We start from the raw sequence: 24,178 nt of genomic DNA, 5'->3' as shown, positions 1-24,178 counted from the left end.
ACTCGTGAAAGTCCAATTAATATGCTAAGCACAGGTGTTCAGCTTTGTGCAAGCTATGTATGCATGTTGAAATTTGAATATGACTCGTCCAAGCGATTAGATGTGCTCAAGGCCTTACGAGGACCTGCTTAAATGTTATGGAATTTGTTGCCCAAGCTGATATGAACCCTAAAAAATATTCACAAGAACAGTTTCCTTAGGATTAAGGAGGGAACGTGTTAGAAATTTTATCTTTGATTTAGTTGGGGACATGCTTCTCTCTTGATCTTTTGGTCTGTCCCCTACCCCTGCATATAAATTAAAATAGGTGCTCTGTGTCTATGTGTACTTGGAGAAGACAGTATCATTTCAGCTGAAGAAGACAACCTGAACCCATTTAGTCACTAGGACCTGTCATAAATCACCACCAGTGATCCAATTCTTCATCAAATACAAATCCTGAAAACGAACCCTAAATTGAAAAGTAAAATGAAAATTTCCTCACAATAACAACAATAACATGGCAAAATGGATCCCATATATCAGGAAAATCAATTTGAACAAGCCAGTAGTATATACGTAACCAAAATGGGTTTAGAATTTGTATCATTCTTCTTCTTCTTAGATATCAATGTTAAAAAAAATCCATTTTAACTGATAAAAATACAAATATAGATTTGGATATAGGTGTACCATATATTATATAATGATGTTAATTTCAATTGGGGAAGGAGCAGTAAAATTGTAAAGACAGAAATCAGCAGCCTCTTGAAGAAGCTTCTTCCAGTACTGGGATTTGGTTGTCTGCGTCCCTCCATATAAAGCGTTGGTTAAATTCAAGTGGGGCAAAAACAGCGGCAGAGGATGGCAACGCTAAATGCAGAGAAGATCAATGCACAATGAAGGAGCTAAAATCAGGGGGGACCACGTACGTTCATGTTGTCGCTGATGAGCTGGGAAAATTAGTCATTGTACGTAAGTTGATTGATTAAATATAAAATTTCACTGAGGCGGAAGACATTTGACACAGGTCATGTTATTCAAATTAACATAAACTAGGTACATATAGAATTTAAGTTGAGTTGCATTATCTGTGGCTTATACGTCATGCGTTACACACACACACACACACGTTGATTTTTGCTTTCTTTTTCTTTATCCATTTATTGTCGAACAATGTTCCATTAATTTGTACTGAGAGCTTGAATATGCTTAACTGAATTTTAGCAATTGCTTTCTAGTTTGGAAATAGTTGTGTGATGATGTCATTTTTAGAGAACTTCAAGTACTTCCGTCTTCCTGATGGGTTGGCGATAGTAGTTCAATTGATACATTGGCATGGAACTGTGTATAAAACGGTACTACATACAAAGGAAGTACTTAGAATGTGCAATCTGAATGATATTGGAGAGAAAGCTATTGGTACAATAAACTGTAAGCTGGAAGGTCTCGTATTCTGTGAATGCATTCTACAGATAGATCTCTCTCTAATTGCTCTCGGGTTGCTTGTAGAACCTCCTGTAGCCATCAAGTTATTTCAAAGAGAGTCAATACAATGGTAGTGCATGGCATAAGTTGATGGCGACCCCCACCACCACCCCCCCAAAAAAAAAAAAAGATAATAATACAGCAGCAGCAGGAGGCACAGGGGGGTAGATACATATACACAGAACACGTACGGAAAGAAAGAAACATACATTGAAATTCATGTAGGAAGCATTCATTGCCAGCCATTTGGCATCCATCATCTCGAAAGCTATACAGTATAAAACATCGAATGCTTTTTCATCTTCTGCAATACCCACCATTTCCACTTCTAAGCACTTGAAGTGGCATAAATCCAAATTTTTAACTGTGGTTACCTGGTCTCTTAGAGCGTGTGCGTGTGCGTGTGAAGCCAAGGAAGAGACTGAGATGCAAAACTATTACCTTTTAAAAACTTGATAAAGTTTGTGCTGGCAACACTCTGAGATTTGTCTGCAATAGTCGTTTTGCACACAAGCCAAAGAAAAAAAGATACTAATTATTTTTTTCTGCAAGCGCATAGCGTGCTATTCTTTTCGTACTGTTTTTCTGAAAGCAGAGACAAGGGTATGTACTCATAACGTAGTCAAGATTATTCAGTACAAACCCGAGAGCAAATCCAACAGCTTTATCAACATGAACGATATGTTAATGCCAGCGATAGCAAATGGATATTCCCACGTTGATCGATCTCCGTCTCTCTTGTGTAACAACCGATGAAAAGATGCCTTCATTTTGAATTGCTAAAAAGTTAGTAGTGGCTCATCTTTTAGATAAGGAAGATCTATGGAAACTAAAAATGTAAAAGAGCACAAGTCACACCAAATTCTTCTATACACGCCAAAAAAGTAGAAGATGAAGGTAGAAGCGCATACCGGATATGTCCGTGCATGAAACAGCAGATTTTCAAGGGAAATGAAACCACATCCCCTGAGACAGAATACCTTTATTTAGCCAAATCTGTGAATATTAAAACGAAAAGCTTACAGAAGTAAATGGTTTCGTTTAATACTGTCAATTCAAGTAAGGAGAAGACTAAGAAGGAAGGTTCAGAATTCCACCGCTAATGCAGACCCCGACAATGGTGGCGAGAATATTGAATTAACTAAGCAGAGCAGACTGTTCAAAAGACGAAGCATAGAATGGCAAATATGTGATGAATGAATACCTAAAGTCGGTCGATGGATTAGAACCTTGCCATCCCATATCTTTCCATTGTTCAGATATCAACCCTCTCAAAGCAACGTTGGGGAAGGCACAACGCCACAATGCTCTCAACGCTTCCTGTTCAGAGTTCTCAACACAGATAATGGAATCTCGCTTAAAAGTCGAAGCTTTTCAAGATCAAATTTTGTTTGATCGACAACTAGACAAGTCAATTGAATTTGTCTGTTCTAAACAAAATAGAGAAAGGGTGTGCAGGAAATGAATTAAGATGATAAGGCATGAAGCAGCGTACAAGCCCGCGCGCGCGCGCACCTGATGATCAGGGCGAGTCTCATCGAAAGGCACTAGCAGTCGTTCTTGAAGCCTCTGAAGCCTTCTCTCCTGACAAAAAAATGAAAACACTTTGTCAGATCATCGAATCTGTAGATACTGTAATAATCATTATTTTATACATATATGGATAGTACACGGATGCCCATAGAATCATATAGTCTGACAGGGTAATGAAGTATGACGGGGAAAGAATTGGGGCCATCAAGTGTCTGATCCTTAACTACCTGAAGAGGATGCAAAGGACATTCAGGAAACCTGTCATTTTGTCGGGTGGTTGGGCGGAGAAAGAATCCAACAATCCATGATCGGGGTCCAACCATAGCACTAGCAGCGCCTAATAAAACACGCATCACCAACGAAAAAGACTTGGAATCGCAGTAAATGTCTTTGATAAGTTTTCGTGAGTGACCGAATAAGTAAACACAGCAAATTGAAAGATCTGGAACGATCTCCCGAAGGAGGGAGAGAAAGAGGACAGAAAAGGACCTGCTATGGCATCGGCAGAGAAACGACGCTGGTGATTTTTCATGGCGATGTGAAGGTTAGGATGAGAGCAGCAGGGGCCATAAAACACAAAGATGGAAAAGGAGAGGCTATAAAAACAACAATCATGGAGAGAGAGACTCGGGGTTTGTTTCTGTCTCTCTGTCAGTGGCTTTGGAAGCCACAGCCGATTTAGAAACTGAATTTTGGTGGTTGTCCGTTGCCTACCTACAGCCCAGCAGAGATTGGCTTGGCTGCAGGAATTGTACGTCGTCAAACGGCACCGCATCAGCTGCGTCTAATTTTGGGAGTATGATTAAGGGAAAAAAAAAGGACAATTATATCCAAACCAGCGAATTAATACCAATTAAATTTCTAACAAATTTTTTTAAAAAATAAATTAAAAATCGATTTAAATTATTATAAATTTAAGAGTTTTAATTATAAATAAGTATTTAAATGTCAAATATAAATTTTAAATTATAATAAAAAATTTTATTTATAATTATTTAAATTGATATTTATAATTTATTTTATTAAAAAACTTAATTAATATTAATTTATTATTTTAATATTTAACAGTCATTCCTTCATTTTCTACAACAATTTGAGGGCCATATTATATAAATGTATGTAAGAGCAATACACACAATCCAATGCGGTTGTTGGCTCCTCTTCTTCAGCTCGCTGCTGCTTCTGAAATATTGATTCTATGGACTTCGCTTCGATTATCATTATACCACCTCCCAAAAAATTAGTACGGACCATTATTTAATTAATAAAAAATGTTTCTCTTTCTCAATAAGAATACACGCAGTATTAGGAGGGGGAAAATCTCACCCTTAATCTCATTTGGTCCCCATAACTTGAAAGTGGTAAACATATTTGGCAACAATCGAAGATAAGAAAAGCAATAGAGGTGGGAATAAAGATGATGCGGCGCACAATGATTGTATTTATTCTTTAAATAGAGATTCTGTACAAAAACCTAAATAATAGAATGCATACATGTGCATGAACAATCAGATAAAATACGAGGACATATAATACAAAAATAGTGTGTGCTATCTACTGGGTTTATGAGAAATAATCTTCTTATTGAACTTCTCTGTATTGGGCTTGGGTATCTCCTTAATAATCGATGATATTTAAGTACGGTAATAATATTTGTAATAAGTATTCAACAAAAAATATTTTGTCGCGAAGATAGCACAGTGTCAAAATAAATCATATTTGGTTATTATAATAAAAAATTATGAAGAAGTATTATGTGTAAGATGTCTTTTTGGCAGGAGGGACCATATACGCTTTATTATACCTCATTTTGTTAAATATCAGGTAGCCTGATTATATTGGAGCCAAAAGCTAGCTTAGAACTTGAATTGATAAATTACGGGATTAGTGGGAATAAAAATGGTGAAGTCGTGAGAGTGAGATTTGAGGATCAAAAGCGAGAATTTTGCACACCAAAAGATATTTTACCATTACGTAGAAATAGAAGCATTACAATTCACATAGGGTTCACGGTGTCTCACGAGACACACCGTAGACCGCTGGATCATAGCACACGCTTACAAATGTTCCTAGCCCAGAGGGATGTTTTATTCAATATAGCGGAGGTTAAACAAGGGCAAGTGCATGGATGGATGGCGGGAGAGCTAATGAGCTTAGATTGGGAAGGCCTCAATGATGGATTGGAGAGCCTTGATCTTGATGATGTTGTAACGAGGGAAGCCAGTTTCTTCAAACAGCCTCTTCCAGTCCTGCTCAGTCCTTTCCCTCCCACCAGCGTTGTGTGCTAGCAGCATCATGTCGAATGCATACCCTACCTCATCGAACAGCCCATTGTTCCCTTCTGGTTGCAGAACATGGTCCACTATTATCACTTTTCCTGTCTTCTCTGGGATCGCCTTCCTACAGTTCTTCAATATCTGGATGCAGTGCTGGTCGCTCCAGTCATGCAGGATCCACTGCACTCACACCAACTTCTTATTACATACAATGCGTTGATTAAAAAGAAATTTAAGGGAGCAACAATTTGGATCTGGTACCTTCATGTAAATAGCATCGGCTTTAGGAATGGACTCGAACATGTTTCCTCCAACGTGAGTGATTCCGTCGTACTTTGGTGCAGTGGCAACCACGTGGGGCAGATCAAAGTTGATACCTTTGATGTGGGGGTAAGCTCGAACAATCTCAGACAGTGATCCTCCGATACCACCTCCTACGTCCACCAAGGATTGAATCTTGTTGAATCCATCCTTGTACCCCGAAATAACAGCCTTGGACGTAATCCTAGCGGTGCAGACCATGCCCTCGTTGAACAACCTGTTGTAGTCGGGTTCCAAACCAGTGAGGTCGAATTGCTCGTGGCCATGGCACTTGAAAAAAGCAGTGCCGTTTTCGGTGCCTTCTCTGATACATTCGCCAATGTGGTGAGCGGGATTCAGGTGGATGGGGTGGTTCTCGAGGAGAATCATGGGGGACAGGGTCATCTTGGTGTCACGGAGGAGCCATTTGGAAGCACGGGTCAATCCGTAAAGGGTCTCGCCGGATTCAGACTGGTGGGTGGAGAAGATCTTTCGGCGGACGAGAACTCGCATGATGCGATAGAGGAAGGAGATTTCAGGGTTGGGAGCGTCGGCAATGTCGTCGACAATCTTTTGCAGGGAGATGGGTTGGCCATGGTGGTCGATAATGTCAGCTATGCGGAGCTCCACAGCAACTTTGAGGGCAACAGAGTCGGTGAAGCTAGTCATAAAGTGCCATATTTCAACCTGTCCCAGCAATTCGTCAACTTCCTCCGGATTAGCTTGCACGGGCTGGCCCTGCAGATCAGACCAACAGGAGATATATCTTTATTTGAGTATTCCAGGAGGAGAGAAACCGAGAGCATGGAGAAATGGACTAGGATCTGATCTATACCAAAGAGCAAGGAAGATAACTACTTTAGTAAACAAATTAACTGCGATACTATCTGAGATGAAGAGTTAGAATAATATTGTAGGATGTCATAAAATTTGATGCCGAGCTAGTCATGTCAGACAAAGCGCAGCGGCAATCAAGAGTGCATGCGTCCATGGAGAAACTTTCACGACCCTTTCTCCACACTTTTCTAGGATTTGTTTTTTGAGATATATATATATATATATATATATAGCAGCTTATTTTTTCATAAAACACAATATGAGTAAATTCTCTTACGAACTCCGGCAAAGATATTTTGTATCTTTTTCCTGACCATTGCAGTTACTTGTGATGTACGTGTTCAAATTTTTTACGGTCAAAAACTTGGTGTTAGCCGTGTTTTAAATGATCCACTCTCCGGATTCAAATAAAAAATAAAATTAAATAGAGAAATAAATAGAATCAAAAACAGATTTTTTATATAAAACTATTCATCATGCTTCTTATTAAAAAAAGCAATAAAAATATAACAAAAGAGTAGTTTAAACAGTACTTATCATGTATTGTTGAATAGATATTATATATATACTATTAAACTTCGCATCAGTTATCAGCATAATAGTTGTCAAAAAAATTTATCAGCATAATAAACTTTAATTCTATATTAAAATTTTATAATTTCCTAAAATTTTGTGATTTTTTTTTCAGAGTATAAATCTAGTTTAATGTAAAATTGAGTGTCAAGAGTTCCAGCATAAAAAAAAAATACTGTACCATCATATTTTGCCAAAAACTGTTCCAAAAGAAAATAAGAATTTTTTCCGCGACTTTTCTACTTTCAAAATGGACTTTATCTCCCAAAAACTATAAGTCGGACGCGGTAAAACCGTGGTGCCGAGACACTTCAAAATTCTAATTCTTCAATAAGTGATTTTGTAAGACAGTTTGCTGCAATACAACATTCAAATTCGTCACTGTCTTGGGTCAGGCAAGCGCGGTCTGCGACTAGCGGCAGAAAGTTTTTCTTTTTTTTTTTTTGAGCTAATTAAACACACACTTACTATACTCAAATATACCCATCCATCCATCCATATATATATATATATATATATATAACATAGGTTTAAATTTATGACCTCCATAAAAGGTTCTGAGCCACTAGACTCAAAGGTTGGTATGGCAGGTTGTGTTGTGAGTGTAAGAGGCATGCGGAATACATAATTAACATGGTTATAGGTGATTTTCCAAAACACGACAAGAAACGCAAGTTCTGATGACTTTGCAATTATGGTAGTCTTGTTTTTTGGCCGAATTTCAGTGAAGTTTAAAACATCCTAATTTTCAAACTCCAAAAAGTATACCATTAATCTAACTTTCCATCAGTCACCGCATCATTCTGTGTTTTTCGTTCGTGATCAATAAACAAAAAGTTCAGCATCTAGAATTATCTAAGCGACTCAAATTAAAGAAAATCATTTTTTCAAAAAACAGTTTTTGAAATTAAGATTGAAAATTGAATTGAAATTAGGCAAGCACCTCCGGTTAGGCGAGTGAATTCCCGTTGTCAGGGACTGCCTTTTTTATAAAGAAAAAGTTTTTATAAAAAATTACCTACCATTCCATGTACTTTTGAAATCTTTGTCCAAAAAAGGTTTATTTTTTTAATATAATAATAAAAATATGAAACTTTGATTACCCAAACCAAAAAAAAAAAAACCATATGAAACTTTAGTAATGATGATATGAAATAATCGAATAAATTTTTTATTTAAAAATCATTATTCAACATTATATTATTTTTCTGAAAAATAATTAAATATCAGTCACAGCTTAGTCAAAAAATTAAATGGTAAAAATATTTTTAAAAACTTAAATTTAAGCTCAGTATTTAAAAACGCATATGTTTTGGGCCAAAAAAGGGGGGAAATATTTTCGGTCGCTCTTGATCTCACATTAGAAGGAATCAACGGTTTCACACGAGAAGCCTAACTAAAGAAATACGAGTTTGTGCTGGTCATCCAAGCGAAAAGATAGCAGAAATGAATATTAATTCTGCTGCTCCTGTATCAAAATCGTTTTCGTAATAAACTATAACCACCATACAAATCTCTTTAAATACAAGCAATTAATCAGATTCCAATTCTAATTCTAAGTATAAAATACAAAGGATGAAGCTGGGTGGGTTGCTCTCTGATGACATTGCCATCAACCGCATGCGGCCACCTATCCATTATCATCCAGTTAGAGTCCTTCGCAATCAAACACAGAAATCAAAGCTAGTCTCGCCATAAAATCACACCCCAACAAAGAGTGACAACAACTTAATACACAAAAATAATTTCAAAAGCAAGGTTAGAAGAACGCAAACTTGTAACCACTCACATAACACTAACTCCTGTAATATGCCAGAACACTGGCCAATTTTAAAACTTGACTACTGTGGGAAGACCCAGAAATAGCCTTGTTTACTATCCTAGATAAAAAAAATAGCTGGTATGATTGTTTTAGTCTGTACTGATTTAAATTTTAAGGCCTCAAAGTTCTTTCTTTTCTCAGCCCAGTCCTGTTTCAACTCTTTCAGTCAGGGCCTCTATCTTACCATGCCAAACATTCGACTATATATTTTCCCAATAGACAAAAGCGTTAAATTTTTCTTTCTCAGCACAAACATAAAAGCACACACGGATTTGCAGTAATCAAACCCCAAGACCAATCAATCATAAAGCAACTTATATATTTTTCTCTAGCTTTACATAATACCTTCAATGCCACTGGTGAACACATCTTGGAAAAAACATTCTCCATGGTATTGGTCCCTGAATCTAAAAAACAAATTAGAAAGCAAATAAGTCAGTTCCGGACAGAGATACTTTTGCCTTCCAAGCGCAGAAGGCTTAGTTCACACACAACAAGGCTTTCGGTTGTCGCCAAACTGTGTGCTGCAACTTGCAAGTTGGGTTGCAAGCGAGCGGTTAATAAAGACGATAGGGTCAAGGAGCGTGTGTGGTTGATGACAATAGCTGAATAGACAGGAAGATAAGGTGGCAGACAGTGTGTGGTCCGAATTAAAATTGCAGATTTCCTTGGATTATTGAGTTGATACGATAGAGAGACGTGGGTGGCTGAAATCTTCAAAGGCAAGCATCGATGTTTATGTTATTGCATTATTGAGTTTTTAAACGATAAACAGAGAAAGTGGAGGGGTGAGGTGGGCGGTAGAGATTAAAACCTTCAAAGTATGTGTTGTTCTTTAGTCCTGCAGCTCTGGTGCTGCATGACAAAGCACGCATCATGAAGAGCAGCTTTAATCAATTGCAGCCATCATTCATGTCCTCTGATATGATATTACCAACTTCACTGGAAAGCGACAGAATCTACCGTCAAAATAAACTTTACAAAACGGTGAATATGACCATTGACTAGCATTATCTGATTTATTTTTTCATTGAACAAGATTAAATGACATGGTTTAGCCTCTTAACCTTTAACAAAACCAAACAATTCTCATAAATATATACATGTGTGTGTGAACATTACTCCACACGCAATTGTGTGTTAGAATCCAGTTTGCTTTAGTCAAACCTATATGTTAACCAAAGGAATATGAGGGTAAATTTATCTCAAAAGTTATTTAATCAAATTCCCAACTGGGAACCAAACAAACACACATTAAACATAGGTCTGATCTGTAGCAATTATCAATATTTTTCTGTAACTGCACTCTGGAAACACAGTATATCATATAGCGACTCTGTCCCCCCACCCTGGGGTCTTTATATTTGCCTTTGGGTCTGTGGACCTAATATTGGGCTCAGCCCAGCCAATCTCTTATCTTGCAAATATAATTATGTATGCGTCCATTGAAAGTATATTTAAGACCCATAAATAGCAAATCAAAATAACACGCAGAGCCAGGTGAACCCGGTGGCTTGGTGGTGAAAGTGATTTGTTTTAACAAGTCAAGCTAGGAGTTCGAATCCAAGCGCTCTCAATCCCATACACACCAAAAAAAAAAAAAAAAAAGCAGCCAGAGGGTTCTAGGATCTCCATTCTTTTTCCTTTTTTCTTTTGTTTCCTTTTTTTTTTTTTCAAATAAGAGGGATGGTACAACCAAACAAAAGAGAATTGGAGTCAGAGCACTCTAAATGCTCTATCTGTCAAAACAAGTTAAGGGAAATTGTCAAAACACACACCAAAAAAGGAACTTTAAGATAATGATCCGATCTAGCTGGGATCCCCATCCTTACTAAACAGCCAGATTTATACGTGCAGTTCAATGGGATGAGCGCCTATGGCCATGAGCGAAAGATATATATATATATATATATATATTGCCACGGCGCGAAAGAGATAAGAATGAAAGGATAATTCTGATGCAAGTAGAATGTCATGATTCACTGAAGAAGGGGTGTGTGAAAAAATATGAAAACGAGCTATCACAGCGACCCCAAACAAGACGCCTCAACACGTAAATCTAATCGGAAGTTGGTTTGTGCTTATCCGAAGGATTAGTTTTGCAAGTTTATGTCCTGGCTTACATAAATTTATTGATGACAAGGATTAATGCAGAGCATGGAAGCATAAACAAACAGAGAGTCTTATTTCAGAAGAGAAGCTATAACAGACTATGAACTGCAAGAGGATTCGCTTGCAGATCTTACCTTAGAGGACTGCTAGCGGACTTCTTGTCACCTTATTGACTAACATGTTTAACACTGTACTGCTCCCCCATTCCAGGTGCCATAACATTGACTGCTGCCACGAAACAGAGATCAATAACAAGTAGATGAATTCTTGAATAAGCTGGGATGAGACTGGATGCATAATATGTCATTATTTTCTTGTGAAAGAGATCGATCACAGAGACTGGTCATCTAGAAACATGGTGTAAGGTTCCATTCCAACGTGGGTGTCCCTCGATAACCTTGGAAAGAACAGACTACAGAAGAGACTAGTCTTTAAATACGAAGGTTTTACGCAAGTCACGTGAAGGCTTCACCAGAAGGGGTGGTGCGGTTTGTTTGGACATCCCAAGATTTCTCAAAGAGCGATTTATTAAAAAAAAAAAAAAAGGCATCTGCGGCCGGAAACTCGAGCCCTGTAGTACGCTGTACCATGATCACTATCTGGAGTAAACTACAAGACGGCTAGTCCCGCGATTTATGCGTGTGAGGTGCAAGTGAGGATAAATAAGACCCCAAAAACGGCAAAGAAACGAAGAAACAGTTAAAGAGGGGATGGGAACATGTACCTCTCTGTGAAACAAGCATGGTCGTCCAAAAATTGGTGACGTCGGACGACGGAGCGCGGCTCATAGGGCACACGTAAAGCAAGCCTTCCCCAAGAGGGCAGAAAGAGGCACATATGGTTGAAAGGAGCTCCATTTGGGATTGGATTCCGTAAAGGAATGAAGAGAAGGAATGAAACGCAAGTGCACTCAGAGAAGGCGCACGAAATGGAGGAGCATCGATCATAACAAAGGAATCCTGATCTTAAATTGAGGCCAATAGTAGGAGAGTGAGTTCGATACAGCTGTAGCGTCGCGTACATGCATAAACTATTGAGCTTTCATTTTAGGATCCACGCAAGCATGCGTTGTCAAGTTGTCAACATGCCCAAAATCAGACGGGGACTACGGTGCTGTGGGGATAGGACATCGCTCACAACTAAATAAAAATCAACGCATCAACTGGACTTTCAGCCATTGAGGCAAAAGAAACAAAGTCCCAAATTTCATAATTAGTCAAAGTGGGAAGGATAGATTGGGGAAGGCACGCACCGAGGACAAAAGAGGAAGTGCGGTTTTGAGATTACTGGAGGGCTCTAGGAGATGATGGACTATGGACAGAGCTTGAAGCTAATGAATGCTGATGACCTTGACATCATTGTAGCCGATTTGACGGTGGTGACCTCTCCAGAAGCTCCAAAAAGCCCTAATTTACCCCGCACCATACCAAATATCTCCAAATTTTGCTCCCAGATGGTGAGCGCCGTACTGGAGGGCCCTTCGCTCCCCTAGATTCTATGTTTCACATTTTATTCCTTTTTCTTCATATTTGTTTTTCATTTTAACAGGCGCATGATGCAAAAGGAGAGTTATTTTTTTTAAATAAAAATTGTATCTTTATCTATAATTTTTGGAAACAAAAATAGCGAATATATTATTTAAATGGTATTAAATTTTAAATTTTTAAATGACATAATATATGTGAGGAGTTTTTTAGTTATATTTTTTTTGATTAAAAAATGTAAGGTATTTTTAACTGAATCTCACAATTCAATATAGTAGTTACCTACTTTTAAATTAATATTCTCTTTTTATATTTACTCTTATTAAATATCTTATAATAAATATAAAGTCATTCATCAATAGTGACACTTTAAAAAAAAGTAATGATTACATTTCGAAAGATTAAAAATGTATCTATCTCCTAAAAAAATGTCTTATATTTTTAAACAGAAGGGTACAAATTATTCTAAATTTTTGAAGGAAAATGTATTTCCATGATTATTAAGAATTGATAAAATTCAATAATTGTAATTGAGACATTGGATTCCAAATAAATCCTAGAGTGAAAATGTAGTGTTTGTGGATAAAGATAGGCGCTTTGGAAATTTTCGGGGGGCTTGCTACTTGGGCAAAAGCTAAACAAAGGGGGCAATGCAGGGGGAAGAGCATGGATTAGAGTTTTGAAGCTGATGAGGCAATGGAGTGGGGACTGGAGGGCGAAGGGTTGAGGGGAAACATGGGAAGTGGAGGGAGACATGGGATGAGGAGAACAAGGGAATGAGTGAAGAAGTTAGATTGAGAGGTGAAAGCGAAAGGGCAGAGGAAGGAGTAGGGGATAAAAAGGGGTTTTCCGGTGTTTTTGTGGGTCTCAGTTCACGTCCACGGAAATGGATCGTGGATCAGCGCACCGTATTCAGATTCAAATATTCAATGATTGATGATTGACGATTGACGTACTGGTTTGAGTCGGACTGTCACGTTCCTTTGCCGCGCGTATTTCACTCCCACTCCACCACTTCCCATTCTTTCCATTTGCATGCCTTTTCCAATTTTATCACTCCTGTGTTCGTCTTTTCAGAATTTAAATTCCGAGATTGAAAATGGTAAATTTCCATAAATTTTTTTAATATTTTCCCTCATGTAATTATTTTTTTATAAAATAATTTTTTTAAAAAAAACTTTTTAAAAACTCACTAATGTCAATTTTAGAAGACTTAAATCTATTTTTTCAATCGTACTACAATAAACATTAGCTCACCTAGACGGCTACACTTGATCAGCCTGGGTAGGTTTGATTAGGGTAGGTCTCGCCACTTTAAGCAAATGTCCACCACTAGAATTCAACCCTTGTCCTGTGTAAATGCATCCTTATCTATTCAACCATGCATCTTAATTACTTATCATACAATTTATGTATATTACTACTATTGAATGAGGAGCCACTCTTCAAACCCCAATTCAAAATTCAATTCAAAATTTCAAGACTTAAATTTATATATAAATTATTTTATTTTATTATATATTATTCTCTTCATTTTATTATATAAGACACTTTTAAATAATATTAATAAAATTTATTAAATAAATTTTATAATTTTATTTTTTTAAAAAATATAAGTTTGTTAAAAAAATACGTTTCATTTAAATAGGGAGAGAGGGACAGATAATATAATAAATATAGAAGAATAGTATTAAAAAATTATATTTAATAAAATCTTATTTTTATCAAATTATCTCATATTTTAAATTTTTTTAGGGTATAATTAATATGGTTTCTTAAAAAATTCCCTTAATTAGGGATCTAAGTAATGATGTTTTCTAATTGAAAAAACATACTAAACAAGAGTAAATATAAAAATAATGTATAATTTTAAATTTCAATAACTAACTTTTTAAAATAAAATTAGTTAAAATGTACTCCCTCTGTTTAAAAAATATAAGGTATTTTTTGAGGAGTTTGATGTTAAAAAATGTAAGGTATTTTTAGTTTTTTGAGGTATAATTATTGTTTTTTTTAAAAGTACTCATATTAATGAATGACTTTATATTTATTGTAGGGTATTTAATAAAAATAAACATGAAAAGATACGATTAGTTTGAAAGTAGGTAACTACTTTATAAAAGGGTGAGATTCGATTAAATATATTTTATATTTTTTAACAGAAAATATATAATAACAAGCGGGAAAAAAGTTCTAAATATGTACAAAGACGTTAAATAAAATTGTGAGAGGAAGGAAGTTGGCGCTTATACAAGTGGCGAGGGCGCGGCGTATTTAAAGTTAGTTCAAACCTTTTCTAATATAATGCGTGGGTTGAAGATAAATAAGGTTGGTTAGGAATTAAATTTTGCAAACAAAATCAAAAGAGGGCAAGGCCCAGCAAGTGAGATTAAAAATGGAGAGAATTTAGACCCAAGCACTCTGTACCCACAACCAGGGTCCACAACCCGATGGTTCCTCAAGTGATGAGTGTCCTTTTGCCAACATATCGGCCGCGCAGTTTTGTTACCTTAGTTTATATGTATGAGACGCATACCTCCCACTTCAATCAAAGCATGAACAATATCAGTAGGTGAAGCAAATTCCATTGCTATTCATTGCATCGTGATTTAAACTATATAACGACAGCGAATTTAGCATCAAACTCGAGCATAATTATCTTGAATTCCATGATCTGCCTTGTATACTGCAAAAATAATGCCACCTCTTCTTCTCCATGATCTCTCATGACATCTCCACATCCAGCTATATGACTAACATCTCACTTAGGAGGCTGCAACACCTATGAAACAAAACATTAAGACCCTGTTTGGTATAAAGCACTCATAAAATGGGAATGAGATTGGTATTGAGCAACCTCATTTTTTTTATGTTTAGTATGTATTCGTGGTGAATAACAAACATCAAGCATGCTAGAGATATTGAGTTTCAATTAATAATAAAAGAGTTTTGAGTTCTCTTATCACAGTTTATTCAAATGTAAAAAGATACAAGATTTTAATAGAATAAGTGTTTGATTTTGTTAAAATGTAAAAAAATTACAAGTTTAAACTGAATGATTAACTGATAAACTAAAAGACTAAAAAGTAAAAAATGCGAGTCTTTGGTTGAGTGTTGACTAGTTTCTTCATCTTTTATTTATAGTATTAGAGTGGTGGTAGTCTTTTCTTTAAAACCTAGCATGTTTTGCTGAAGAATTAGAGATCTCGCGAAACTTATGACACAGTCTTTATTCCATACTCTCCATTTTGGTAATTAGCCTGTTTCACCAAGATACTTGGGCTTGAAGTCCGTAGGTTTTGGCATTGCTTGAGATTGTGTCCTTTCGTTCCAACGATCCAATGTTTGCAACTGACGAAATTTTAATATGTTTATTTATTGTGGCATTTATCAAGCTTCGAAGCCTACCCCTTTTATTTATATTGGGCCTGATGTTTTAGTTACTCAGCCTTCATGACGCAAGCTTCTGCCCTCCACTTGCTATCTCTTGTCTCTTCCTTCGCCCTCTAGCCTCCACCGCTCCTCACAATCACAACAATGACAGTGAGTGATAGCAACAGCTACGGCAGCCACACACAGGCACAATGCCGATGCTTGAACCACGAACAACAACGACGATGACGTAAGGTGATAATGATGATGGGTTTAAGCATAAGTTGCTAGTGACTAGAAAAGGAGAAGAGGAAGGTCTTAATTGATCTACATCACCAGTTGGAAAAGAAAGAAAAGAAAGATCTTTACATCAATTTGACTGACATACATCACCAACGAGATGGTGAAAAACCAAAAAAAGAATAGCAAAAATAGTGGTCTTTTGCACCACCACCGTGCTCTTTGGTAAGAAGGAATCGTGTGGATGAGTTATAAGCCATAAGTTACAGATCTTCTTTTAATGATTTGAAGGGCATTGTAGTCTTTTCATTATTTATTTTAAATGTAAAATAAAATAAAAGCAAGTATTCTTTTTAAATCTTACTCAATACCAACTGTAATTTTAAAACTTCATTTTCATTCTCAATTTTAATTTCAATCTTAATTTCAATTTTATTTTTTTTAAATTAAAACTTATATATCAAATAAGGCCTAAGTGATTAAAAAAATAAATTGACGACATAGAGCGCCAAAAACAGGGTTGATGATCCCATTATTAACACGACAAGAATGCCTTTACATCGTTCGTTATGGCACTATTTGATAAGATAAGGAGTGGAGTTGGCCTTCCACAGGAATTGAAGCCGGTGACTATCGGACGTGATGGCACAAAACCCGTGGGTATTAAATGGATAAGATAAAAAATTAAAAAGGAAAAAAGTGGAACACGTGACATAACAAGTATTTTTTAAAAATATATTCACTTCTCTTTTAATTTACCATAATATTATATTTTTTTTATTTTCTTTAAACATATAGGTATCTCTTCCTAAAATTAATAGTTTTAAAATACAAACCTTCCTTTAATTTTAAAATTTTATTTCTATCCACTCCATGATTAGTTAACCATTAAGTCATATATATTAGATCAAAATATTTTTTTAAATGTAGATGTTACCTAAAAATCATTCAAGATATCAAAAAATAATAATAATGCATAGATGTTTTAAACTTTATTCATTTATATTTTAAACTTTTTAGTTTTGCAAACTTATATATTGAATTATTTTTAAAAAATATAAATACATAGAACTTGTCTAAAATAATATTTCAAATACATATGTGCAAAAAACTTAATGAAATAGGGATGTAATATAATTAGAAATAAGTTATTTAGCATAATTTATGCTTATTTTTCTTTAAATTTGATTAATTTGAAGACATTATTTTAAATTACTTATTTTAATATTGTCATACTTAATTATTTAACGTTACTTAAATTGAGGGGGGAGCAGACAATTTGATTATAAGATAAAATTAATAATTTTTAGTTTCTTAACATAATTAAAATAAAAAATTAAAGTATTTGAGAATTTTTAACAGAATATTCCTAACAGTATTAAATACTAGACTAATTTAAGCAAAACGGAAGAGAGCTAATTGTATTTTACTTATTAAAAAATTATTCATATGTTGAAATTTGTTTTATTCTTTATTTTTAATAAAAAGGGATTATGAAGAAATTATGGAAGAAAAGAACAAAGAAACAAATATATAAGAAGGAAACTTATTTAATATGCGCGATTTCTTTAAAAAAATTGAATGGATGATTACTAAATGTATATGAGTGATTATCATTTCAATTGTTTATTTTTAAATTTTTAAAATGTTACAATTTTATTTAATATTAACTAATGATAGATATGTATCATAAAAATCTATAAAATAAATAAAAAAATTAAAAGGAAATTCAAGGTTTATTTGTTATAAATTTAACATTATATAATTACCAAAAAAATTAACATTATATAGCAATTTAGTTGAGACTTGAGAGAGATATATCATTTGATCTCAATAACTTGAAAGATATTTTTTACTATTGGCTGAGTCTACCCCATATATATGCAAAAAATAATTCTTGCAAAAAAAAAAAGGAGAAGAAGATGATGATGATGTTAGCATGGAATTAACATAATTTTGTCAAACAGAACAGCGAATTTTAAAATTTATTGATCAAATAAGTCTTTAGTATTGATATTCAAAAAATATTTATCTTTAAAAGAGATATTCAAAATGAAAAATAAATACAGAAAAAAATAAAAAGAAAACTAAGGCCCAAATTGAAAAATAAATAATTTTTAAATAGGCTAGAAATTTTATAAAAAGTAATTTGTTTTTCAGATATTTTAAAAAAATAAAAATTATTTTGTATTTGGCCACCATATATATAAAAAGATCATTTTTCCCAGAGGGAGGGATGAAAAGGCCCCACACTCTCTTTCCAATCTCGCACGCAATGTTGCTCTGTTCTTTTAACTTCTCCTTTTCACATGCTGGTTCAATTCTACTTGCTGTCTGCACACACTAATGCTATGAACACACACTGATGTCTCTCTCAGCTTTTGACATTTCCTGCCATCGCTCTTCACCTTCCTTGAGGCCATTTACCGATCAACTGACCAATCAAAATCAGATCTTGATGAATATTCTAAGTTGGGTCCCTGCAAGGAAGCTCTCAAACAGAGCAATCTCGGGCACAAGCGCGGAGTTCCTCTGGAGAAAGAATATGGCAAAGTCAGGTATATGAATTGTCTTTGCCGAGTAGTTATGGTTGAAGATTGGATGGCAACACAAAGCTCCCACAGCTCTTCAAACTTGAGACTTGAGAGGAAGAGAAGACAGAAGATGATGCGGAAGAGTAAAAAAGTCGTTCAAAAGGCTATGTGAAAATAGCCGTGTTTTTGTTATTTTATATTTCATCTGCCGCATGGTTTATTTTTAATAAACTACTTTTAGCTTTTTCAAATATTTAATTTAATCTCTGATTATTTTTAAATTTTGATTATTTTTAAAGTCTTTTCATTTGGAATCAATTATATGACCAAAATTATAGTTTTGCAAAAAATTATCCAAGCAACCTCAATTTTGCAAGATTTCATATAGCCTGTGAAACTCTATTTTGAAAAAACTACTTTGCTCTCCATTTGAGAATTAATTCTTAATCTTTAAACATGTTCTATTTCCCCCACTTTTATAATTAATTCTAAAAAATTACTCAAACATCTTCAATAATCAAAATTAATTTCAAAAAATATTATCCAAACATCATTACGTTTTGCTAATCAAGTTTTCCCAATTGAATCTAAACACATTCAAAGATGATAAAAATTTGTTAAGAGTGATTTTTTTTTATAAAAAGGTGCTTTTTTCCCCTTAAAAAAGCTTAAATAAACAGGCTTTGAAGGTTCGTTTGCTATATATTTAAATTTTTAACTCATTTGTTAAAATGATGTTACAACATTGTTAACACTTTTTAATTTATCACTGTTCAGCTGCCAAAGAATGGAAATGGCCCCGGCACTCATTATAGTTTAATTTAAAAAGCTAATGTACTGTTATACTGCATTCCTACCCAAAAAAAAAAAAAAACTGTTATACTGCAGGGAAAGAAACTACTTTCCATTTCACGCTCATAGATTCCGGCATTTGCACATGTGGCAGCTGTTCTACACTTGGACTCCGAAACTTCAGGCTAGTCGTAGGTTGGCCATATTAAGTTACCGGAATCTTGCGCAGCTATCCCCGGTGGTGAAGCCGGTGAGAAGGAGGGGGTGGTGCCGGTGCCGGTCTCGGATTGACTGCTTTTTCTCCAATTTCTTGCGTTCTTTAATGAATTTTTCACTGCTGGTTTCTCTGGAAAATTTAGATTCTTCTCTTGTCTGTTTCAACTTCCACACGTCGCCGTTCTTAAAAACGTCACCTTCGCATTCTCGCTGATAACTTTAAGTTATTTTCTTCATTGTTGGATGATAAGAAGATGGTCGCATGATTGGTGGTGGATCTCGCAGAACTCCATCCGGCAGTTATATTTGTATTGTCATAATCATCAAAACATGGCGCCTTCATTACTTATGGAAGAGCCATTGTTTGGCCACAACCCTTCCAGCGGATTCGATGTCCGCTTATTCATGGCTCACCACTGTTACACATACTTTTCTCTTAGATGTGTTTCTGTTGAATCTCAAGAGAAATAGTAGAGTTCTTTAACTGCTATATTTATAATTTGTAATTGCACTGCCATGATTTTGGTCTACTTTCCCACTATATAGACACAAGGGCTTCAGAACTTCAAGAAAGATTCAGACACCTTGATGGAGCTGAACAGCAAGATATTAACTTTCAGAGACATTCTCGAACTTCCTTCGTACACTAACTCGAGCGATCTTACTCATGTACTGGAAAACTTTTCTATATGACAATATCAAAACATAGTAGGGTCAAATTTCCCTTTCCATAACCTGGCCACCAATATTTTCTGACTCTAGAGATGCATGTTATGTTTTTTCTGGCAGTTGGCTGTGAGAACCATAGTAGATCTTCACAAGCTGTACCCCAATATGGTTCGTTTCGATCTCTCCACAGCAACCCATAAAGATGCAGTGACTCAGGTTGCGGTTCACTATTCACATATTGATCTAGACAACTCAAATATTGCTTCATTATATTAATGGTAATAATTAAGATCGGAATGTCTTATCGAACAGGGTTTAGTATATCTTTACACTGCATTGAAGTCTGTTGGGAAATTATGGGACATAAGCAACTCCCTGGATGAAGAACAAGAGAGCCTGCAGAATATTGAGTTTGATAAACTTGGTAAGAAAATTTTTTATTTCTAAATTGAATGGGAGAAAATTTAACTAGCTGTCTAATTGGCTCTAATTATAATAATTAATGATATGCATTGAAGCTGGCAAACTCATGGCCAAGCTTTCATTCCTAAATACATCTGCAAAAGAGATGTTTAGTGTTACTGATGAAGATGAGGACAATGGAAATATGGAAGTTGCCGTGAAGTCCAGAACAAATTAAGTGACATCTATTCAAGGAACAATATCTCTTCTCCATATCCATATGCCTCGCCTTCAATCTCTCCCCTGTGCAACGCTGCTGCGAATCTCGAAGAAATTTCTGATGTTTCTTCCTCTCAAACTCATACTTTTCACCTCAGTAATCATCAAGAGATTGGAAATTTGGAAGAACTCAACGCGTTCCCAAGGAAACCAGAACAGGATTCCAGTGTCGTCGGTGAAGCTCGCGAGATGGCAACCCAGATAACTGCAACTGACCAACTCGAAGAAGGACCCGAGAAACTGAGCTTTGGAGGGCTGAAAGAACATTTGAACACTAAAAATGATGATTCAGAAAGTCCAAAACATGAAGCGAGTAAAGAGCCTGATGCGACACGTCCAGCAGCTGTCCTCCCGCCTCCAGCACCACCTACTCCACCAAGACCTAGAGTGTCACTATCATCTTCACCACCGATTCCACCTTCTAATGGATCAGAAACCAATAATTCCGCCGCCGCCTCCTCCTCCCATGACAATGACTAAGGGAGCGCCACCGCCACCTTCCCCTTCTCAGCTTAATCTGGTGAAGATCGTGCGTTTAAAGAGAGCAGCTTCAAAACTAAGGAGGTCAAGCCAAATGGGCGCTTTGTACAGGCATCTGAAAGGTAAAGTTGAAGGCTCTAGTTTAAAGCCTGGGAATGGAACCTCCCCACAGATAAAAATCAAGCTCGGGGCATCTCCTAAAGGGAAAGAAGGGATGGCTGAAGCGCTAACGGAGATAACGAAAAGGTCTTGTAGCATACCACCAGCTGCAACAACAATTATCTTTGTTCATCTATTATATTCTTAGAATATTTGTTCTATAAAACAGGAACTCTATTGTTACTAATTAACTATCAGTTTGCTTCATTCTATTTAATAGAGATCATCATACTTCAAAAAGATTGAGGAAGATGTAGCGAAGCATGAAAAATCAATCTTGGAACTTAAAGCTGCGATCGCTTCCTTCCAAACAAAGGATATGGATGAGCTCGTCAAATTTCACAAGCACGAGGAAAAGAATCTGGAGAAATTGACTGATGAGACTCAGGTTATATTTTACTTAATTTTTTCAGTTCGATTATGAATCCATCATATATTTCTCTTAATGAAACTATTAATATTAATCCATGAATGATGAGGAGAAGAAAAAATATTCTTTTCCCGCATATTTGGAAGGCGACAGAAGAGAAAAAGAATTGAAAAGATGTGGGCTTTTAATGGTGATGCAGGTGTTATCAAGGTTTGAGGGATTTCCTATGAAAAAGTTTGAATCACTGAGGGCTGCAGCAGCATTGTATTTGAAGTTGAATGGGATCCTCACGGACCTACAGGATTGGAAAATAATGCCTCCTGTGGAGCAGCTCCTCAGCAAGGTGGAATCCTACTTCAACAAGGTGAACTCTTCTGGCTTGTGGCAAAACGCCAGTCATTTCCCTACCTCTTACCTGTCAATACGGTAAAATGAGCCTGACAACACGATGTTGGACAGATAAAAGGCGCATTGGACGCAATGGAAGGATCAAAAGATGAAGATGCTAAAAAATTTCAAAGCAACAATATAAACTTTGATTTTGGCATCCTGGTAAATATCAAAGAGTCTTTGGTAGATGCTTCTTCAAGTTGCATGGAGTTGGCCTTCAAGGTAATAATAACTCTAGCTAATTCAATATGATATTTACCCAGTCACCGATTAAAAAAAAAAAAATTCACCTGTCGTAGGATGTTTGCATCAGGAAGTTAGACAGACAGCGGCTAGTGATGCAGATCAATCCGGGGGTAAAAATCAAAGTAAAAGAAAGACCAGCTTTAAAATGCTTTGGAGGGCTTTTCAGCTTGCATTTCGAGTTTATAGCTTCGCAGGTGGACAAGATGATCGAGCTGACAGACTGAGCGTGGAAGTAGCACACGAAATAGAGATTGATGCCCATTAGAAGTGAGGCTAACTACCTTCCTCCCCGTCATTAGTTCTAATAATTATTAGCCATGTACAATCTATAAAATCTCATGAGGCATTTTATTGATCATAGTCCAGAAATTAAAGTAGCCAAGAAAGGGATGGTGGTTGAATTGGGTGATGGGAACCTTTTTTTTTTTTTTTTTTTTGGTTAGAAAAAATGGGAGACTGTTTCGTTTCTGATTCCTAATTTGTAAATAACAAGGCATAAGAGCTATGAGAAAATATATTATTGGACTGACTTTTTTTAATATATAGAAGAAAACACTTTGCAAACGTTTCAAAAGAGAACCGGAGCAAATTAAACCAAGAAACTCAATTATGGAATTCGCCTTCTATTCTAAACAATGTTTTTCCAAATAATATTAATTGGAGCCAAACTAAAGCACCCTAAACTGAAGTTTTGAAGGCGCGAGATCATAAATACAAGAAGGAGGACAAACCCTAAACAATAATTGCAAAGAGCAGATTTTGCGGTAAGTAATTAAATGCAGAGATTTCATGCATGCAGAATGCCAATATAGGCTTTTGGCGCTTGAAGTATAGCTACGATTCCCACCGTTAAATTCTCTTAGATACATACGTAAATCGTACTATTACAGAAAGCATGAAAGGTTAAAAACTTTGAAGAGTCAACGGATAGAGACAAGCATTATATTCTAATTCAAATTGATATAATGAGAGGCCAGAGAGTGAAGTAACATGGGTGGCGAAAATTATAATTGTAATTCTAAGTATTATTATTTACTGGCTATTCGAACACTATTTTTTAAATATTTATTGATTTATTGATATAATATACGTAATGCATATGAATACTTTTATATGTGTATGTATATATTTCAGCAAAAAATATAAATATATATATAATATAGATGAAATATTATTAAACATTAAGACCATATGCTTTAGATTTTAAGTTTTAGTAGAGGAAAATTCCTTAATATTCTCCTTTTAATATCTTTTTAATCCTTTTCTCAATATATGCGGCAAAATTTACTGCAAAAAAAAAAATCATCTTTTATTTACTACAAATACGTATTTTTTGTACAGCAACACTGATTTGTCTCATTAATTTTTTCAGTGTTACTCTAACGATTTATTTATTATTTTAATTTCATGTGTTTATTTTTAATTTTATCTTCATATTTTATTTTCATTTTGTTCCATTTGACTTATAGCTTCCAAAACCATTCTTTTTCCCTTTTTCCAACAAAAAAAAAATCTTTTATCTTATACTAATCCAATCAAAGAGTCTTGAAAATTATGACTAGTTAACTTTGTAAATTTCCTTTGTTTTCCTTATTCAAAAATGAAAAAAAAAATTCCACAAAGAA

General features: G+C 35.4%; 3 protein-coding genes across 5 annotated transcripts; 1 reads left to right on the top strand and 2 right to left on the bottom strand.

Annotated features, from left to right (window-relative positions):
• Positions 1 to 1,284: 1,284 nt before the first annotated feature.
• Positions 1,285 to 3,762, bottom strand: LOC129315751 (uncharacterized). 2 transcript variants are annotated; one of them, XM_054959759.1, is made up of 9 exons: positions 3,490 to 3,750; positions 3,228 to 3,337; positions 2,983 to 3,051; positions 2,672 to 2,787; positions 2,379 to 2,433; positions 2,111 to 2,231; positions 1,909 to 1,956; positions 1,677 to 1,771; positions 1,285 to 1,497 (listed from the first exon to the last, which is right to left on the bottom strand). In XM_054959759.1, exons 1-9 carry the CDS (start codon positions 3,530 to 3,532, stop codon positions 1,396 to 1,398), a joined length of 759 nt encoding a protein of 252 aa, XP_054815734.1. In that variant the 5' UTR covers positions 3,533 to 3,750; the 3' UTR covers positions 1,285 to 1,395. The 2 variants fall into 2 exon arrangements, with proteins under 2 accessions (XP_054815734.1, XP_054815735.1); XM_054959760.1 differs by lacking the exon at positions 1,677 to 1,771 and having other exon boundaries at positions 3,490 to 3,762.
• Positions 3,763 to 4,943: 1,181 nt separating this feature from the next.
• On the bottom strand, positions 4,944 to 11,831 carry LOC129315103 ((R,S)-reticuline 7-O-methyltransferase-like). Of its 2 annotated transcripts, none has more exons than XM_054958641.1 (4): positions 11,645 to 11,831; positions 9,154 to 9,215; positions 5,538 to 6,314; positions 4,944 to 5,456 (listed from the first exon to the last, which is right to left on the bottom strand). In XM_054958641.1, exons 1-4 carry the CDS (start codon positions 11,775 to 11,777, stop codon positions 5,154 to 5,156), a joined length of 1,275 nt encoding a protein of 424 aa, XP_054814616.1. In that variant the 5' UTR covers positions 11,778 to 11,831; the 3' UTR covers positions 4,944 to 5,153. The 2 variants fall into 2 exon arrangements, with proteins under 2 accessions (XP_054814616.1, XP_054814617.1); XM_054958642.1 differs by lacking the exon at positions 11,645 to 11,831 and adding an exon at positions 9,623 to 9,698.
• Positions 11,832 to 19,618: 7,787 nt separating this feature from the next.
• On the top strand, positions 19,619 to 22,913 carry LOC129314848 (uncharacterized protein At4g04980-like). Its single transcript, XM_054958289.1, has 7 exons — positions 19,619 to 20,443; positions 20,540 to 20,651; positions 20,746 to 21,634; positions 21,770 to 21,935; positions 22,117 to 22,281; positions 22,377 to 22,529; positions 22,621 to 22,913. The coding sequence occupies exons 3-7, from the start codon at positions 21,189 to 21,191 to the stop codon at positions 22,816 to 22,818; spliced, it is 1,128 nt and encodes a 375-aa protein (XP_054814264.1). The 5' UTR covers positions 19,619 to 20,443; positions 20,540 to 20,651; positions 20,746 to 21,188; the 3' UTR covers positions 22,819 to 22,913.
• Positions 22,914 to 24,178: the final 1,265 nt, after the last annotated feature.

The sequence above is a fragment of the Prosopis cineraria genome, unplaced genomic scaffold, assembly GCF_029017545.1.
Source record: "Prosopis cineraria cultivar Desert tree isolate PC_DT_omini unplaced genomic scaffold, ASM2901754v1 PC7, whole genome shotgun sequence".
Taxonomy (NCBI): domain Eukaryota; kingdom Viridiplantae; phylum Streptophyta; class Magnoliopsida; order Fabales; family Fabaceae; genus Prosopis; species Prosopis cineraria.
The sequence above is the reverse complement of the archived record's forward strand: the minus strand, read 5'-3'. Positions and strand labels throughout refer to the sequence as shown.

Excerpts from the sequence above, each read along its gene's own strand:
- LOC129315751 (XM_054959760.1), bottom strand. The coding sequence starts at position 3,532 with ATGAAAAATCACCAGCGTCGTTTCTCTGCCGATGCCATAGCAG. Across the intron at positions 3,052-3,227 it reads GTCCTTTGCATCCTCTTCAG|GAGAGAAGGCTTCAGAGGCT; the intron begins GTAGTTAAGGAT and ends TTTTTTTGTCAG. Across the intron at positions 2,232-2,378 it reads TTCATGCACGGACATATCCG|GCATCTTTTCATCGGTTGTT; the intron begins GTATGCGCTTCT and ends TTCAAAATGAAG.
- LOC129315103 (XM_054958641.1), bottom strand. The coding sequence starts at position 11,777 with ATGGAGCTCCTTTCAACCATATGTGCCTCTTTCTGCCCTCTTGGGGAA. Across the intron at positions 6,315-9,153 it reads GTTCACCAGTGGCATTGAAG|GGCCAGCCCGTGCAAGCTAA; the intron begins GTATTATGTAAA and ends TCTGATCTGCAG. Across the intron at positions 5,457-5,537 it reads CCGATGCTATTTACATGAAG|TGGATCCTGCATGACTGGAG; the intron begins GTACCAGATCCA and ends GTGTGAGTGCAG.
- LOC129314848 (XM_054958289.1), top strand. The coding sequence starts at position 21,189 with ATGATGATTCAGAAAGTCCAAAACATGAAGCGAGTAAAGAGCCTGATG. Across the intron at positions 22,282-22,376 it reads TGGAATCCTACTTCAACAAG|ATAAAAGGCGCATTGGACGC; the intron begins GTGAACTCTTCT and ends GATGTTGGACAG. Across the intron at positions 22,530-22,620 it reads GCATGGAGTTGGCCTTCAAG|GAAGTTAGACAGACAGCGGC; the intron begins GTAATAATAACT and ends TGTTTGCATCAG.